Source organism: Thunnus maccoyii, chromosome 1, assembly GCF_910596095.1.
Source record: "Thunnus maccoyii chromosome 1, fThuMac1.1, whole genome shotgun sequence".
Lineage (NCBI taxonomy): Eukaryota > Metazoa > Chordata > Actinopteri > Scombriformes > Scombridae > Thunnus > Thunnus maccoyii.
Genome location: NC_056533.1, coordinates 23,546,332 through 23,564,490, shown reverse-complemented (window position 1 = coordinate 23,564,490; position 18,159 = coordinate 23,546,332). Strand labels below are relative to the sequence as shown.

The window sequence follows — 18,159 nt, the reverse complement described above, 5'->3', positions numbered from 1 at the left end:
CAGAGGGCAACATTTGAAACACTCACCATAATCAGCTTTTAGGTCACTTTCATACCTCTAATGCTGTCAACTGAAGTGTTTCTCATCTGCTGGATAGTTTTGTGATTGTCATCTTACATAGAGAATCAAATTCTTTTGACTGACAACGAGTCATCCTGCACTTTATTGCACCATATTATTTTTATTCAACATCTTTGGTGTCACAAAGAGCTCACTAAGAAATAACTAATTTTTTATTATTCAAGTAATGGGACTCTCCATCTGTCATGAGCAGCAAACAGAAAAGATCAGAAAGAAAAAGTAATATGATATTACAGACACATAGCAGACCACATTTCAGTATTTTTTTAATGAGGAGCTGCTGAAAGTCCCTGCACTTGACATGCATATGTGTTTCCATGGTTACTACAGTTAATTATGTTGCATAAATACAGAGGCTACACTGCTGATACAGATCCTTTCTTGACAGTTCACGATCCCCAGATAGATTTAACCGTAGCTTAGTATTCAAAATTATTCTAAAATCATATTTCTGCTCTCACAAAATCCTGTGGTTGATCCATTTTATTCCACACCACAAACAAACTGCACTAATTTTAACTTAAAAACATTTATCGATTGTTTTGTGCTCACCAGAATTCGAATGACCACTCTCACACCAGCCTAAATGAAAATAAAAAAACAGACCAGAGTTAACAGCACCAAAACCACAGCTATGTTTAAAAGTGAATTTGTTGCACCTGTATAACCTTGACGTCCTTGATGTTTAGAATTTAGTTTCACACTGAAGCTCCTGTCCATTTAGCAGATGTCAGCCTCACCATTGTCTGAGCTGCTCAAATAAAATCCATTCAATTTTTCATCCTATTCTGTTCTTTGGTTAGAGAGCATCTCTCTCTCTCACTCTCTCTCTCTGCTAGATAAACATTAAGAGCAGAAAAGGAAACAAAACAATTTTTCATGCAGGAGTAAACAAGCCAAGTTTGCAGTGCAGTTTTGGTTCATAAGCCTAAAACATTAAAAAATAAGGAAAATAAAAATAGAGCTGAATGTGACCTGGTCTGGCAAAGAGATGCGGGCTACTTATTGCGCGTTGGGGGACCTCCAGGATGTGATAAAGGTCAGCAAGCTGCTGATGTGGTACAGAAACACGGCCAACTATGTGCCTTAACCACAGTTCCTGACCACAGTTGGCCACAGTACAGCAGGTATCATGAACAGCAGCAATCTGCCACCAGTTTGTATTTTCTCTGTGAGCTAACCAATATAGCACATGAAGGTATCAAATCCTATTAAATATGTTAATTGTACACTGAAAATGTCCATTTTCTTCAATAACTAGATTTTAAAAAAACATGTTCACAAGCCTGTAGAAATGGGCCTCAGATCAGTAGATCATAAAATGCATGATATCCACATTCTCATCCCTCAATATATAGTGCTGATATATGCATTTATTTTGAATATTCACATGGAAGTGTATTTTTTTTCTCTATCACCTGTAAAAATGTCATGCTCCAGGCTGTTCCTTGGGGGAAAGCAGTGGAAAGAATATGATCCCCAGAGGCAATAAACATTTCTTGAGTGTGAGTTCCTGGGAACAGGAAGTCCTGAGGGAGTTCAATGATGTATGTTGAAACAGAATCTATGTGATCAAGTGGATCTCAAAAAAGGAGTCGAATAAAGGAGTCAATTTGTCACCCTGGTTGGCTGTATAGTACTCTTTGAAATGTCATTATAAAGCTAATAGTAGTAGTTTCTAAGATAACAATGTGTTTAATTATTAAATTATACAAATACAAACTCAAACGCTAACCTTGCGCTTTTAATAGAAAGGTTAAAGACAACTGAACTGAACAGTCAGGTGGTTACATATGAGACAAACACACACCTGCTGGGAATTCAAGATTTATCCTGCTGTCTGCTCGACCTGCCAAACAGCTTCTCCCTGTGGCTCCACTCCTGCCACTCAATCACGAGCAGTAAATAATGTAAGTCCTCAGAGTTAATTAACTATATAACCATTTATTCTTAGCATCTCAATCCACGCAACAAGCAATTCAAAAGACAGATATGTTTGAAGTAATGCTGGGCTATTATACAGCAGTAATATTTGTAACAAAAAAATCCTTCTCTCTTTCATTCCTCTTTGGTTTTTTCTGTATAATTGGATGCCTATGTTCCTCCCACTGGTCGCCACTCCTCATCAGTGCGTCTGTTGTTCCAGTTAAGGGTCACCTCCCGTGGTGGCGGCCCTCTCCATGCTGTACCGACCTACGGCAAGAGATGCTCCTCCGGAGGTCTCATGTGACTAATAGCGCTTATTCTCTGTGTCGTGCCAGGCGCTAACACCAGGGGCTGAGTGAAAAGAGCACAAACAGATAAGCACAGCAGGTGGAAGAGAGGAGACGCAGAGAGACGAAGGGGCACATTTGACAGGGAGAGATACTGGTGCCCACAAGAGAGGAGAGCATGGACTGAATTATGAAGGACAGTGTGGGGGAGTGTTTGAGAGAGAAGCAGAGAAAGAGGATGAGCCTGTGAGAAACTCACAGTAAAGGATAATTATGGTTTATTACAACTTGGTCTTATTTACATAGTTTCGGCCATCAGTAATACTAACATATTACTCAGTAAGTTAATTGCTGACATGTGGGAATAAGACAACATAAAAAAATCAGAAAGCTTTTAAAGGAATAATTTGACATTTTGGGAAATACAATTATTTGCTTTCATTCCGAGAGAAAAGCACTCTCACATCTGTCCTTTAAGTATGGAGCCGAAGTCAGAAGTCACTTATCTTAGCTTAGCATATAGACTGGAAGCAGGAACAGCTGGCCTGATTCACACCAAAGTTCAAAAATATGCAAGTTTCAGACCAAAAGTGCCAGAGCAAATTGTAGGTAGAGGTAGTGCACAGAGGTAAGAGCTGTACATAATCCAATAAAGCAGCTAACTAGGATGCTAAGGACTAGAAATCAGTATGTAAATATTTCTGAACTGGTGTGCCTTTGCTCTCTGATATTCTCTGATATATGTGAGATTTTTTAGTCAAGTCCTGGTGGCATCAGAGAGTAGAGTTAACATAACTTTGGGAATTCAGAGATGTACAAAATAACTTCTTCCGCGATTCCTCTCTACAGTAAAATTGTTGCCACCATAATTTCTGCCTCACAGATTACTTGTAAAGAGGGCCTTGCTCTGCGCAATGTCAAACTTGCGCTTTAAGTGTGAAAACCCAGTCTCTGCTGGTTGCCTGGCAACCATCAGTACAGTGAATAAAAGCTTCCACGAAGCTTCCACGGCCTCTGTTGGCCAAGAAATTATTACTGCAAATAACTTCCTGTATCATATAAGAACTTTTTGTTTTCACGTTTTTGTGTTTGTGTTCAGGTTAAACAAAGCAAGCTTTAGAGGTGTTAGTGTGTGTTTTGACTTTTGGGCAGAGCCAGGCTCTGCAGATTGTAGTACTGATTGAAGTACTAAAAAGAGACCATTCATTGATAAAAAGCGAAATGTCTTATGGTTGTGAGTCCATACTTTTTCAGTAAAAACATAGCATGATCAAAATTACATCTACTTCCAAGTAGGTCTGTGTGCGGACTTGCAGTATCTACATGACATGCCCACTTGGTTAGGTTTAGATGTGAGCAGTGAGATGGTAAGGGTTGGGGTTAGGGGTCGGGGGGTTGTCGTGTAACATGCTGCTATGGTGACAACATTGTGGGGGTGTGTTATGTAGTGAAGTGGACGTTTCATGTAGTAAAGCGGTTGTGTTGTGTAGGTCTGCAAGACTGCAGATAGACTCTTCTCTCTACTTCAGAAATATTTAACCTGCATTCATTCATTTTTGGGCACTAGGGGGCAAAAGGCTTCGAAAACAAGCTGACAGACACACAGCTATTGCTTTATGCAGTTGATGTTGCTAATGTGTTAGCAAATAGTACTATACATACAGCAGACACTGAGCTACATTTTTATTCCATCAGACTTTTGTCTCTGGCTGCCTGATGAAGTCCAATAAAAACTCTCACCATAACAAACTCTGAAAAATGTCTGGGCCGCTTGCAGGATGTTCAAGTTTCTTCACCAGCTTGTTAAGCTTCATTAACTTTGTCTGGTTTGTTTGGTGCTTGGCAGCTACAATAGAGTTAGTTTATTTGATTTATTCATTTTTAGCTTAAAACAGCTTTCTGCTGCCTGGAACTGTTGGATATCAGTTCTTTGTGCTCACTATGTGCGGCCCTTTTTACATTAGTGTCAATTATAGTTAATTTAATTTTAATGGTGCTGTTGGAGCCATTTCTATTTTTTTAAAGAAGGTAGCAACACAGATTTTTTTAGCCAGTAATTAATCCAGGTGGAGGACATTAAGAGTGATGGTTTTCAACTGTGAATAAACATAGAAAGAGTTACTTTGGAAATAGTTTCAGTCATTTTTAGTTGCATTTTACTTTTTAAGTTAAACTTTGTATTAGTTTTATATGAGTACATGAGTAACAGTGAGTAAGTCAACAAACAGAACATGTTAAATATGTTTAGCTTCTACATTAGAAGAAGTGGATCAAGCAGCCACAGGTGCTTTAATGAAGGGTAACACAAGAAATTCAGAGATTTATATACATTGCAGTCAATGAATGTGGTGTGGTGGACTTATTAAAAAAAGCACATTGTAGTACATTTGGCAGAGGACTTTGGCTTGTTTCAGGTCCCCACTGAGTTTAGAAACAAATTCTCATATTATCATCAAACTGGAGAGCAGTAAACTATTAATGTCAAAATATAAATGTTTTCACTGTCACTGGCATTTCTGGCAAAGACAGACAACAGTCTGTTTTTGCTTATAGTAGGTTGCCCATACTGCTCAGAAGGGAAAATATCCAGTGTCTGTCTCAGTTTTATCACTTGCTCTCCATTCCTGTCACGGTACACTCTCAACGGTACTTGAGTGTTATCAATCACGTGCTGTGAATTTCTGCAAAATTTTGAACAATGGGCGTGAGACTGGAGGTGAGAGAGGGTGCTGCTTGTGGAGAGAGAGCAAGAGAGACAAAGGCAGTTTTTGTGAAGAATATTTTTTCAGATGAGCAGTTCATTTGTGTTATAAATCATATAATTACCACATGAGTGAAAATAATGGTTTGTTGACAGAGAGACTGCAACTGGGAAGATGGGGGACCAGAATAACGATTAATGAGAGAACATGGAGAACGGTTAAGAGAGTCTACTACACCACTGCCTGTAATTAAATATCAAACACTCTCTGCATTACATTTAGTGGCTATTAATTATATGATCTCAGGCTTTTTACTTACTGTAGTAACTCCAAAATACATAACATAGAGAGTGCGAGTGAGAGTTTGAGTGATAGCAGAGTGATAGCAGAGTCTCTTGTTTACACTTGGAGCCATGGGAGGTACCCTGTATGACACCAAACACAGCACAGTAGGTGCTTCATCTGAAGTTAATCAGCATTTATTAAACCATCCATGACCTGATATCACATCAGCATAGTGAATATGTGTAAACAGTTCAAAGACAGGCTTGGCTGAAAACAACACAAGTTGCACTTTTGTGCTGAGGGCTGATATATGTTAACTAATCAAAGATACAATTATTTGTTGAAATACTGAACACATGTTCAACTCAAGGTCCACTTACTAGCTTTTCCAGAGCTTTTAACCATATTGCATAGTCTTCATCAGCAGGTAGATTTTGCTCAATGATGCTTTCCTTTTAAGACAACACACACAAGAAGTCCTAAAAATGCTGTGGATGAAATCAAAACAGCCCCTGAGCTTGTGCGTCAGCAGATGCATCTCTATAAAGACCTCGTTGTACGGTTGAAAGATAGCTAGTAAATAGCTAGTAAGTGGGCTTTGAGTTGGAATTGTTGCTAACTAGCATCCCAATGGGAGATATCCATCATGTTCTGCCCTGTGGTGTCCGCTCTGTCACACTTGTGACTGCTACATCCTTTCCTGGGTGGCTGAACCACCTCAGCTGGCTCCTCTCAAAGTGGAGGAGCTGTTGCTCGACACTCAGGTCCTCTTGGTTCACTGAACTCCTCACCCTGTCATGAATTGTTAGCACTGAAAAATGTTTGTCCACTTGCCGTTTCCTTTGATGTGGACATTTGCTTTCAATCTCTTATTTTTGAGCATATTTTATAATGACAAATTTGCTTCATACTTAATTTTCTTTTCAACAGCTGGTATCTACTTTGCTGTTTTAAAGTGGGGTTTCTTACCAATAAGTGAGAAATCAAAATATATTGTTGTGCAACATACATGGAAAACCAAACAATAACAATTTTAGTAATTGCCTTAGAAATACCGCAGCACCTCAGAGTGTTGGTCTGTAAACCAAAAATAAAAGATATTTTAAAACTATTAGATCATTTATTGTTTTTTTCACACAGGGTTAGTTTTTTCAATGATTACACCTTAGTGTCAGAGCTGTTTTGAGGAACTGATATAATATAATAAGTCGTTCTCTTATCAGGGTATCCATAGCTGCACAACATGACTATAGTTCAGAAATGGACCTTATTATCACTGATCCATTGTTCCCAGTAGAGTACTTCTCGGTGATGATTAGTACATATTAATGAGGCCGGTTTCTGCAACAGATGCTCAGTAGATCATTTTGTGAAAGAGTTTGCTGCAAGTAGTGAATTTTGGAGGGTCTGAGCTCATCTCCTTGACAAAGATCTTGTTCTCAAGTGATGGTAAAAGGGATTGTATAGATTGCTAGTGAGCTATAGCAGCTGGGGTAATGTAGGTTTTGTATCCAAACATCATGGTAAAGCAAGAGCAGAATAACAAAAAAAAGGCTTTCAGCCCTCATCTGTAATCATAGGCTGAAAGAATTAGATCTTAAATGAGGTTGCTGGCCTATTCTATCAGTGACAGGAAACATGCATGCAATCATCTTTACATGGAGATTCAGTAAAGGCTTTTTTAGGGTGATACAGATTCAGGAGCCAGATGTCCTTGCAGTTGACATGATATTTATTTACATACTACATATTTACAACAAAAACTGAATGAGGAAACAGGACAACATATTCAGCCCTATGAGTGCACCAGGTGTGTAGACCTCACTTCATGCCGCAGTCACGCTGTGTAGAATGGATGGGAAGGATCGGAAATATTCCCATGTTAAGGATTTGTGAGCTTTCACCTCATCTGACAACTCTGGAAGGTTATATGATAAATGTATTGGTCATATGAGGGTTTAAAATACTGTGCATTGACAAAATTACACTATATCCATTAACTCTGGGTTTAATTACATTTATTGACGGATTTTGGCTGACGTCCATGTCTGCTTGGTTTTGAGGCACTTCTGTATTATTAAATGGCAAGTCGCATATATTGAAGCTTTCAGAAAAATCCCAGTTTCCCAGTCGTAATTACCACTTGGAGGTAGATGTGAACGCTATTTACAAGTCGGAAACTTGTAATTACGGTAACTCCATCATAACATGAACAGGGCATTATCGGAGGACCAGTGGGGATTGACGCTGTCCAAGGTGCTCAACTGTAGTCCTATTGAGACAAGCTCAGAAAAAGTTGTAACACAAGGTAATCAGAGCTCACATGCAGAGGCTCAAAGGGGAGCAGCATGTACACTTTTGAAATGTCAACTACACACAATATGTGTGGTCCTGCAATGTAATGCAAACTGGTTTAAATGAGGTAGCTGGTTGGCATTCTCTTATTAAGGTATCCATAGCTGCACAACATGACTATGGGTCAGAAATGGACCTTATTACCACTGATCTGTTGTTCCCAGTAGAGTACTTCTCTATGATGTTTAGTACATTTTAATGAGGCTAGTGCTGCAACAGATGCTCAGTAGATCATTTTGTGAAAGAGTTTGCTGCAGGTAGTGAATTTTGGAGGGTCTGAGCTCATCTCCTTGGCAAAGATCTTGTTCTCAAGTGATGGTAAAAGGGATTGCACAGATTGCTAGTGAGCTGCAGCAGCTGGGGTAATGTGGGTTTTGTATCCAAACATCATGGTAAAGAGAGAGCAGAATAACAAAAAAGGCTTTCAGCCCTTATCTGTAATCATAGGCTGAAAGAATGAGATCTTAAATGAGGTTGCTGGCCTATTCTATCTATGACAGCAAACATGCATCCAATCATCTTTACATGGAGATTCAGTAAAGGGTTTTTTTGAGGTGATACAGATTCAGGAGCCAGACATCCTTGCAGTTGACATGATATTTATTTATATACTACATATTTACAACAAAAACTGAATGAAGAAACAAGACCCTATGAGTGCACCAGGTGTGTAGACCTCACTTTATGCTGTGTTCACGCTGTGTGGAATGGATGAGAGGAAGAGAAGGAGGAGAAGGATCAGAAAGATTCCTTTGTTAAGGATTTGTGAGCTTTCACATCATTTGACAACTGTGGAAGGTTGTATGATAAATGTATTGGTCATATGAGGGTTTAAAATACTGTGCATTGACAAAATTACACCATATCCATTAACTTTGGGTTTAATTACATTTAACGACAGACTTTGGCTGACATCCATGTCTACTTGGTTTTGAGGCACTTCCATATTATTAAATGGCAAGTCACATATATTGAAGCTTTCAGAAAAATCCCAGTTTCCCAGTCGTAATTACCACTTGGAGGTAGATGTGAACGCTATTCACAAGTCGGAAAACTTGTAATTACAGTAACTCCAATATAACATGAATGTGGCATTATCTGAGGACCTGTGGAGATTGACGCTGTCCATGGTGCTCAACTGTAGTCTTATTGAGACAAGCTGAGAAAAAAGCCTCACATGCAGAGGCTCAAAGGAAAGCAGCATGTACACCTCTGAAATGTCAACCACGCACAATGATATGTGTGGTCCTGCAATGTAATGCAAAGTGGTTTTACATGAGGTCACTGGTTGGCTGGGGTAGCATTGAGGATGGGTCAACAGCCATAATGCAACTAAAACCAGACAGATGGATGAATGGGGACTGATTATGTTTCCTGTTGATGTTGTTTAACTAGGACCCCATTTCCACCTTTATTAAGATGCAATCTGTATGTGAAGATGATATCTGGATAATGAAATTAGATCTTTTCATTTAAAACTGGCATTAATAAGTGTTCTTGTTATTTCAAGGCTGCTCAAATAATGATCAGATCTCAATGAAAAAATCGGGTAGGCGGAGCTGGCACACTTGTCAACAAACATGGCAAGCAATGTTGCAGTATTTTTCTCACAAATACGCCTGGCTGAGATCTGATCACAATGTGAGCCAGACCATTTCTTGATACAGTCTGGACAATCCAATCACATTTACACATTAATGTTAATACCAGGTCTAAATGTGTCTGAAACACCTAAGGCGTAAAATTAAGTTCAAACTAGCTGTTTCCAAAAACAATTGCCTCTGCTGAACAGTTCCAAAAAACAAAGAACCTGGCCAATTGGCATGCAAGGTTGGGCAGCTGATTCTCAGTAGAAGATTTGGCAACACCTGTGGTTACTGGTGGTTTTAATAATCCTGCTCCTGTTCTTTTTGAAATGACACATGTGTTGTCCAATGGAGTTAGAAAATACGGCCTGAGCAGCTACAGAAGAGCAACTCTTGTATCTCTTCAAAGCACACCCTTCAACTATGGGCTGAGAGGATTCATTGTGTCATTTTGTTTTTGCACAGACTAAAGAAGACAGTCAACAAAGTCGTCTGACACCAGCTCTTGTCTTCCGCGTTACGTGAAATGCAGAAAGCTTGTGGAAAAATGAACTTTTCTATTCGGCTAGTGTCTGAAATCATGCAGTTCCCCTGCTGATAACAACTCACCAAATGAAAAACTGCAAGAGTTGTGTGTCCGTACTCTGAGGTCTGGCAGTTCAAAGAGGCCTGAAAGGAGTCATTCTTCTTCCCAGCTGGTTGTGTTCTCTCCAGCTGGAGAGTATTTCTGCTCCCTTAGCTGTTTCAACTAGCTCTCTGTTTTTCTCTGTATGTGTTGCTCTAAATTGGCAAGAAAACGCAGATAAGATTTAAACCACTTATCTGTTAAGCATTGACAAGCTTTAGAAAGCGATGTTACTACAACCTAGCCTCTGCTGCCAGAGTGAAAGGAGAAGAGGATGAAAAGGTTCTACCCTATGATCTTAATTGCCACCATATTCTGCAATGCAGTCCAAAATCAGATACCTTATCAAACTGGTCCATAGACTTGGTTAAACACAAGCTGACACTAATAATTGGGGGAAATCAAACAGCTAATTGTAAGGATACAATGTAAACTGGATGAGCCTCTGGGGGGGACATACAATGACAGTTGTTCAGTTAATGGTGCTGTAATGTGAGAAAGAGCCTAAAAGAGTAATTAGAAGTCACTCTCCAGGCTTCTCTCTAATGATATCTTTTGAATGTCCTGTGCCTCAAGCAGTGCATTTCAAACTTTTCTTGAAGTAGCCATGTTTTTGGCTTGTATGACTTGTTGTGAAGAAATATGCCTGTATTGGCGTTTGTGTTTTTCCCACTAGATGCTCTGTCAGAAATTGGCTTTCCATTCACTTTTGGGCCACATTTTTTGCTATACACTTTTTCGATCTTAGTTGTTTTGAACTATATCTTTAAACTGGATAAAGGATTTTTGTCATCGGACATTGATTTTAAGTTGTTTTCAAGAACTGTTTGTAGCGGTGTCATAGCAGGAGAAACTGACTGAAATTCAGCTGCATTACACCTTGCCTACTGTTCTAGCATGATGGCTAAGCTAACTGACTCATATATGTCAACTATGCCCTGTGAGGACTACTACTCCAGAAAGCAAACAAAAAGATGGCTGACCTTAAGGAGGATATTTGATGGCTTTCTGATGAACTGCAGAAGAAAGACTCTTTTGTCATGGCCAGGCTCCACATTATATCTTCTGCACCCCCGCACCACGAGCCGAGCTCCTAGGTCCTCTAACCAGGGTCTTCTAAGCGTCCCTCAGACACGTTTTAAGACTCGAGGAGATTGTGCATTCCAGTCGGCAGCACCTAAACTTTGGAATAGACTCTCTAAAAGTCTGAGGTCTGTGGACTCTGTGGAATCTTTTAAAAAGCAGTAAAAACCCATCTGTTCAGACAGCATGTGGTATTTTATGTTTTAACTTGTGTTTTATGCCTGTTTTTCCCCTGTGTTTTATCTGTTGTTTATCTTTGATTTATTTATTTATTGGTTTTTTGTTTTGTTTGTGTGTGTGTGTGTGTGTGTGTGTGTGTGTGTGTGTGTGCCTGTGAAGTCACTGGTGTCTATGAAAGATGCTGTATAAATAAACTTTACTTACTTACGTACTTAGTTTTTTGTTCTTTTTCTTTTGTACTTCTTTTGTATTTTACAAAATCAAACAGTTCGCATTGATGCTTATCAAAGTATTTTGGGGCCTTTTATGCCTTTATTACAAAGTTGACAGTGGAGAGACAGTAGAGAGCGATAATAAGAAAAGTGAGGACAGAAAGAGATAGGGCACCCCAAGTTAGCACTGTTTTGATGTAACCCAACACAATAATACCAGATAATAATAGACATGCTAGAAATGATAAGAAACCAGCATCTAAAGTGAATAACTGCCACATTTTTGACATTTTAATAGCTCCCTGAGGTTGTATGGTGTGATTATTGTTGATTTATGTAACTGAACTGTGGCTGGAAAAGCAATATTACCAGAGAATAACAGTGTATATAACTTGTTTTAAAAGCTACATGATATGTCTGAAGGAGATGAAGAAGAGAGATTGAAAAAAATGTGACAGCAGAGAGTGGATAAGGATGATTAAGTTGGCTCAGCTAATCCACTTCCTCTATTTATTGGCCTCAACAAATTTATAAATGTTGAAGGCACACAAGCAGGGATGAGGAGAGAAATGGAGGGATAAAGGAGAGAAGTAGCAGTCTGGTGAATTTTGCAGGTAGAGAGACTCAGAAAAAGATCGACTGTACTGCAGAGAAAAGGGATGTTGCATTTATGAGCTCATTGTTTGCTGACATTGTTTTGCCAGCGTGCCATTGCATTTTGAATTACTTGGCAGACAAGGTGGCAGACAACTGAATGAATGGCATAGTTGAGAGGCAGTAATTGAAAGACATAGAGAGAAGGCTCTGGCAGAAGTTTTCATCTGTCAAGACGGGGGGAAAAGTTGCTGAAGGATTTACAAGATAGAGGAGAGAAAACGGAAGCTGGTAATTGCATGGCTTCTGGCCCCATGATATTATCTCTTCCTGACATGTGCGCATATTCTATTGATACATGCAGGGAACATGAGCATGAAGCCATTTCAGAGCCTTTATGTCTTTTCCTGCTTACTCCTGTTACATTTCTCTCTGTGTCTTACTGATGACAGATGCCAGATGACAACGATGAATGGAGAAGGAAGGAAGGAACATCATAGGACATTGCTCCTGATTGTACCTAGATATTCCCCTAAAATTGGGAGTTTTGTCATACTTCTTACTTCATGTGTTACTTCCCTGATCCATTGTGAATGTGAGGGGAGTTGCAACGTTTAACCTTAAACTTCGGGACCCTCAGAAGGACAAGCATCTCATTAAATGCACTAATACCCTCCTCTCTGTGTGTCTCTCTGTCTCTCTGTCTTTGTCTCTCTCCTTCAGGCTCAGTGTCTCTCAGTGTATTCCTGGTGTCTGTTGCATTCATAGTATGTGCCGTTTGGCTGGTAGCTCTATGTGGCGTCTGCACCTGGTGTCAACGTAAACTGGTAAGTGACAGTGCCTATTTATCACATTTCAGTGAGCATTTTTCAAAATGGACATTTATTTAAGATGTTTTAGAGAAATTTGTCAAAGTAACTGCACTTATTGACCAACAGTAGTATCGGTTTATTTTAGATCTGCCGCTCAGACAGTTCATCATGTAACTTTAATGTTTCTGCTAAAAAAAAAAAAAAAGGTTCTTCTTTTTGTTCCTACAGTTCGATGTTTGAGCTTCATGTACAGAATGATGTGTTTGCAGAGTATTTCTATATGTCTTCATACATGTATGGAGAGGATCTTTGATTGTTTTGTTACTGCATTAGCATTTGTTTAGGTTACATCCATCAAAATTTATTGTTTTTGTAAATCGATTAATACAAAAGTTTGAACTTCAGTTACCTGTGTGTTTTCTATCCACAAATGTTTTTGTCAGTTTCTAATATATTAAAATGTTCAAGTTGGACACGATAATTCTTAATAACATCTCTATCATGTAATATTAACAATGAATGATTTAGTAATTTCAAATCTTTTTTGTCTCTTATATTTTATTTTGCTTTTGTGCTGATACTATACCTGAGTTTTAATATTAATACCAAAACCATACTTTTTCAATACCTAACCTTAAGAAGTGAATGATGTTTTCCTATGAAACTTTTTTGTTATTAAACCAAAAAAGCTTACGTTGTTAAAACATAAGCAGTTGTATAAGAACTTTGGTCCAAAAAATAGTTTAAAATTGACAATATTTTAATTTAAATATCAAACTATCGGATCAAAGAATAGTAAATGAGACTACAAATCTGACTTGACATAAAATGCCAGCTTTCAAAATTTTTATTCATACTCGGCAGTGCTGACACATTTCGGTCAGTACTAAAAAAGTATTGAGGTTCGATTACCAGCCCTGTAACTGAGGACAGGTGGCTCTCATGAAATCACATCTTTCTTACATTTCATAGCCTATAATATTCTTTTCTAACATGTTTCTGAACAACTCTTGAAGACTGAAGATTAACTGCAGCTGTTGGTGTGGGCAGTCGTGTTTTCTTTTGATGATTCTGTGCCCTTGAACTGAATGTATACAGTGATTGCTTGCTTTGTGCTCTAGCTGTTGAGTACTGCTTTGCTTTGGGAGGCACAGGAGCCAGAGAGAGGCTGTATGTTTGGCCATGACAGCAAACATGATCAGAAACCTTAGTGCACTCTGTAAACATTGCTTTGTGCGCTCTGAGCTTTGTGCATCATGGCTGCTTGCCTCCAGCCTCTGGCGCCATGCTAATGATTCATATGCTAATGAGCATCACTCTGAGCCATTGGCTGCTGCTAGAGTAACTGTAATTCTTCCTATACATTTTGATCCGCTGGCATTTCCTTCACTCTGTCCTGCTTTCCTCCTCTCACTGTCTCATTTTTGGCCTGCTTTCTCATCTCTGTCTGTGTCTCTGTTTGTTGAGTAGTCACTCTAGCACACCAGTTGATAAAACATACACAAGCTGAGATTTAACTGGGCTATTCAGAGGACAAACAGCCAAACAAAATTACATAATTTTCTAGAGTAACGTTCGCAATCTCTAACTTGACTTATAAAGTATCGTAAGTGCTACTTAAAACTGTATTTAGCTTGTGCTATCATTGCTGTGGAGTAACAAAACCCACTGAACCTGACAAACAAACACATTGCTTGTCTTTGTTTACCCTCATGTTATCTATGTCTCTGTCTTTGTTTTTGTGTCACCCACCTTCTCCTTTTATACCAAAAATGGTCTGGTTTGTGTTCATCCTTTTGTCACTTTATCTCCACGTCCTTGTCAGAATGTCACTGTTTTCTTTTTCAAAGGATCATCCTTCTCTCCTTTCATCGTCCTCTGCTGCTACTGTACTTTCCCCGTCTCTTTTTTAATCTTACCTTCTTGTTTTGCGTGTCACACTTTTAAAGGTTAAACACCTGCGAGTAAAAAATAGACGCTGTTTTCCCTAATGTGAGAATATGAAAAGGTCATCAACAGGGCAGCAACTACTTCTTTTCATGATCAATTATTCTGCTGATTATTTTTCTTGATTAATCAGTTAATTGTTTTTGGCTATAAAAGGCCAGGAAAATATGAAAAGTTTCCATCACAGTCTCCCATAGCCCAAGGTTTGGGTTTGTTTTGAACAACAAACAGCCCAAAATACAAAGATTTACTATCATATAATACATTGAAAAGCAGCAAATTGTTATGCTTGAGATGCTGGAACAAGCAAATGTTTTTGAAAGCATTTTGAAAAATAACTCAAACAGTTAATCAACAATTACAGTAGCTGCCACTTTGTTTCAGTCCTAGTTAATAAGAGTGTTTCCATCCACCTGTTTTTATGCACAGAGTGGAAACATAAAAAGTTGAAATATCACATAAAGGTTTTTATGCTTGGCAGAGGTAGAAAAGTTGATGCATTGATAAAAACAAAATGCAACACAGTCCAGACTTGACAAATAAATCATGACATACATGAAGTATTAAACAGCTCTCAAGTTTCTGCTCCAGTGAAGAGATGAAAACATCAGATCTGTGTGGAGCGATGAGAAGACAAGACATGAAACAAACATAAATGTCATATTTCCATCATGTTTTCTACATTTTGCAGATTTTCTGGAAAAGAGTTTACTACATTTGGATGGAAACATGACCAGTAAAGACTAAAAGTGGAAATTACAAATTACTTGCTGACCTGAATCATTTTGCTTAGTTCAAAGATTCATAGTCAGTGAAAAATCTTTTTTTTTTCTAATCTGAGCAATGACATCATTCAAATGCACTTCATTTAAGTAGTTTGTTCAGTCTGTTGCTGGTTCAATACTGTAGGTCACAAATTCTACTGATGCATGAAAAAATGAGTGCTACATTTCTGACCATTAAAGAAAATCAGAGAGATGCGGACGGAAGAATTTGCTCCAGGAGAGATGAAGATGTCTGGAGCTGGTCTCATGTCATTGGTTGTTTTATGGGAGTGGAAGGGGAGGAGAGGAGGAGGAGACGGGAAGTGAGAGGCAGAGGCAGAAACAACCATAGAGGCATATAGACAGACAAGAGGAGAAGGTGCTGCTAGTTATTGTGATGTTGAACATCCAGATGTGTGACAAATATGATGACAGTGGGACTTAGGAGGACGCTCCAAGGGGAAGCAGGGCCAGACTGCATCGAGCAGGGAATCCCCTTTGTCCCTCCCACATCCCCAGTTCATCTCATGTGGCATCCTTAATTTTCTCTGCCTGACATTCGCACCATCATTATTCTGGATTCTGCTTCAGACCCCCTCTACCTTGTCCCTTTGTGTTTCTCCCTTGCCCCTCTACTCCATTGTGGTACCCAGTTGCTCCTGTTTCTCGCCGTCCTCTTGGTCTTCCCTTCTGTTTCTCACATCCTCCCACACTCTCTCAACATTGTACCTTCTCCACCCTCCTCCAGCCTCCTGAAGATTTTATGATTCTGTTTAATCATAGATGAGCTGCACTTGATAGCATATTCTTGACTGCTAGAAATCTATCCTTCCCTGAATCTAATATTATTCTGTCCTGTGCATATATGCTGTGCTGTGTGTTTACAGTGTAGTGGTTGAATGTAGGCACAGACAGGTCAGGTCCCAAGTTTCAGTCTGTATTGAAAATATTTGTATCGAGCTGGACAAATGAGATGTGACATGATAAATAATAGAGTGTACTGAGGATGCATTAGAGATAGGTACAGTAGAATACATAAAGAGCCCACCTGTCTGCAGGACACTGAAAACTGTATTCAGATAAACATTCAGCACCGTGCTGTCTGAAAGCCTCCAGGCTGCTTAAAATCCGCTGAGTACAAGTACACCATTCATCATCCAGTTTAGAATCAAGCAACATATCTCTCAACAACAACAAAAAAAGTCTAATAAGAAAGCAGTAGAAATTAGCAATGGACTTTTTCTCTAATAGCTCTGTCACTTACAACAGGATGGTCCTGGGCAGTCCAGATCAGGTGAAGTGGAAACTCTAATTTGCCTGTAGGTGTGAACATGAAACAGATATGCTGTACCATGGATGATGTGGCTGCACACTAGCTAGTGCACTAAATGCAGCAGTTAAATCCCCTAAACTGCAAGAAAAGCATGAGTAGTAACAGGCTCCACATCACACTGTTTTGGGACTGTTAAAATAACTCCATTATGGAATTGGAGGCCACTTGTAAACTCCATTGAAAGCTAACAGCAGAACATAAATCACATGTAACCACGTTTTTTTTTATTCTTCTGCTTGTGACATTTAATTTCACATAATGATTTTATGGCAGATTGCATTGTTTAATTTAGCGTCACCAACTTCTACTGTTTTCTTTCCACAATTTTTCAAGTCTGCCTTGAAACAATAGTCAGGGGTGCCCACATGAACACTGAAACTGGTTTTTCTCATTGTGATCATTCTTCCTGTCCATATATTCCTGTTCATATTAGAAGATTCCCTTCAAATGTGCTTAAAATGTAAGTAATGGGGGACAAAATCTACAGCCCCATGAGGCTTCAGCCATCTGAGTTGGTCAAATAAAGTGGATATCCTCCACAGTTACAGTCTTTTTAGCACAAAAAGTCTCTCTTGTGTCGCTGGACATTGTTTTTCTGTTTAGCTGCAGTGGCAGTACAGTAACAACATGAGGGAATTAGGCATCAAAAAGACAGTGGATTTGAGAGATAATGAATTGATTTGATTAATTTGAATGACTGAAGCCTCATATTAGCTTCAAGTAAACTTTTAAATAAATATTTGGACAGAAAGAGGACTGTGGATTTTGTCCCCAATCATTTAAATTGAAAGTGCATTATGAAGGTATCACTTAATGGCCAGTATGAACAGGAGGAATGATTACAACAAGAAAAATGTGTCAGTGTTCATTTGGGCACCTGAATACTGTTTTAGGACAAACAGACAAAAATTGTGAACCTATCCTTTAAGGTGCTATCAGTAGTTGTTGCTGAAAACTTTCAGTTTTAAGAAAGAGGAAACAAGTAAAATTATCACTTCAAAGAATAACATTTAGTTTTAGGACATCACTACATCTCAATTATAATCAGTAGAAGAGGGTTAAGGGTGAAGGGAAGAATTGGGAATCACCAAAACATTACTAATATTATGATTTTCTTATTTAAATAAATAAGTAAACAATTTTCCTTCCAGTGTGTTTTTTTTTTTAATAACCAATTGTGCACAACTTTTCTTTAAAAATTAAACTGCCAAGATCTAATTTCAGTTTGATTCTGCTTGATAGAGAAAAAAAGATGCTGAACAAAAGAAAGTTCTTACCATCTGTGATTTGTTGTCCAGGCACACTGTGCACTGGTAAAGCTTTAAGAGTGTGGCATGATATGATATTTCTTAAAGATGTCTGAAGTGGAAAGTACTGTATATTTTGT

General features: G+C 38.7%; 1 protein-coding gene across 1 annotated transcript in view; it reads left to right on the top strand.

The window, feature by feature from the left end:
- The window catches only part of LOC121896775, a gene marked incomplete at its 3' end in the record, with an annotated part of 72,983 nt that overhangs the window by 43,001 nt on the left and 11,823 nt on the right, over positions 1 to 18,159 (top strand). Inside the window, exon 2 of the mRNA XM_042410790.1 lies at positions 12,640 to 12,743. Within this exon, the coding sequence (XP_042266724.1) occupies positions 12,640 to 12,743 (104 nt within the window). The remainder of the gene's footprint in view (positions 1 to 12,639; positions 12,744 to 18,159) is intronic.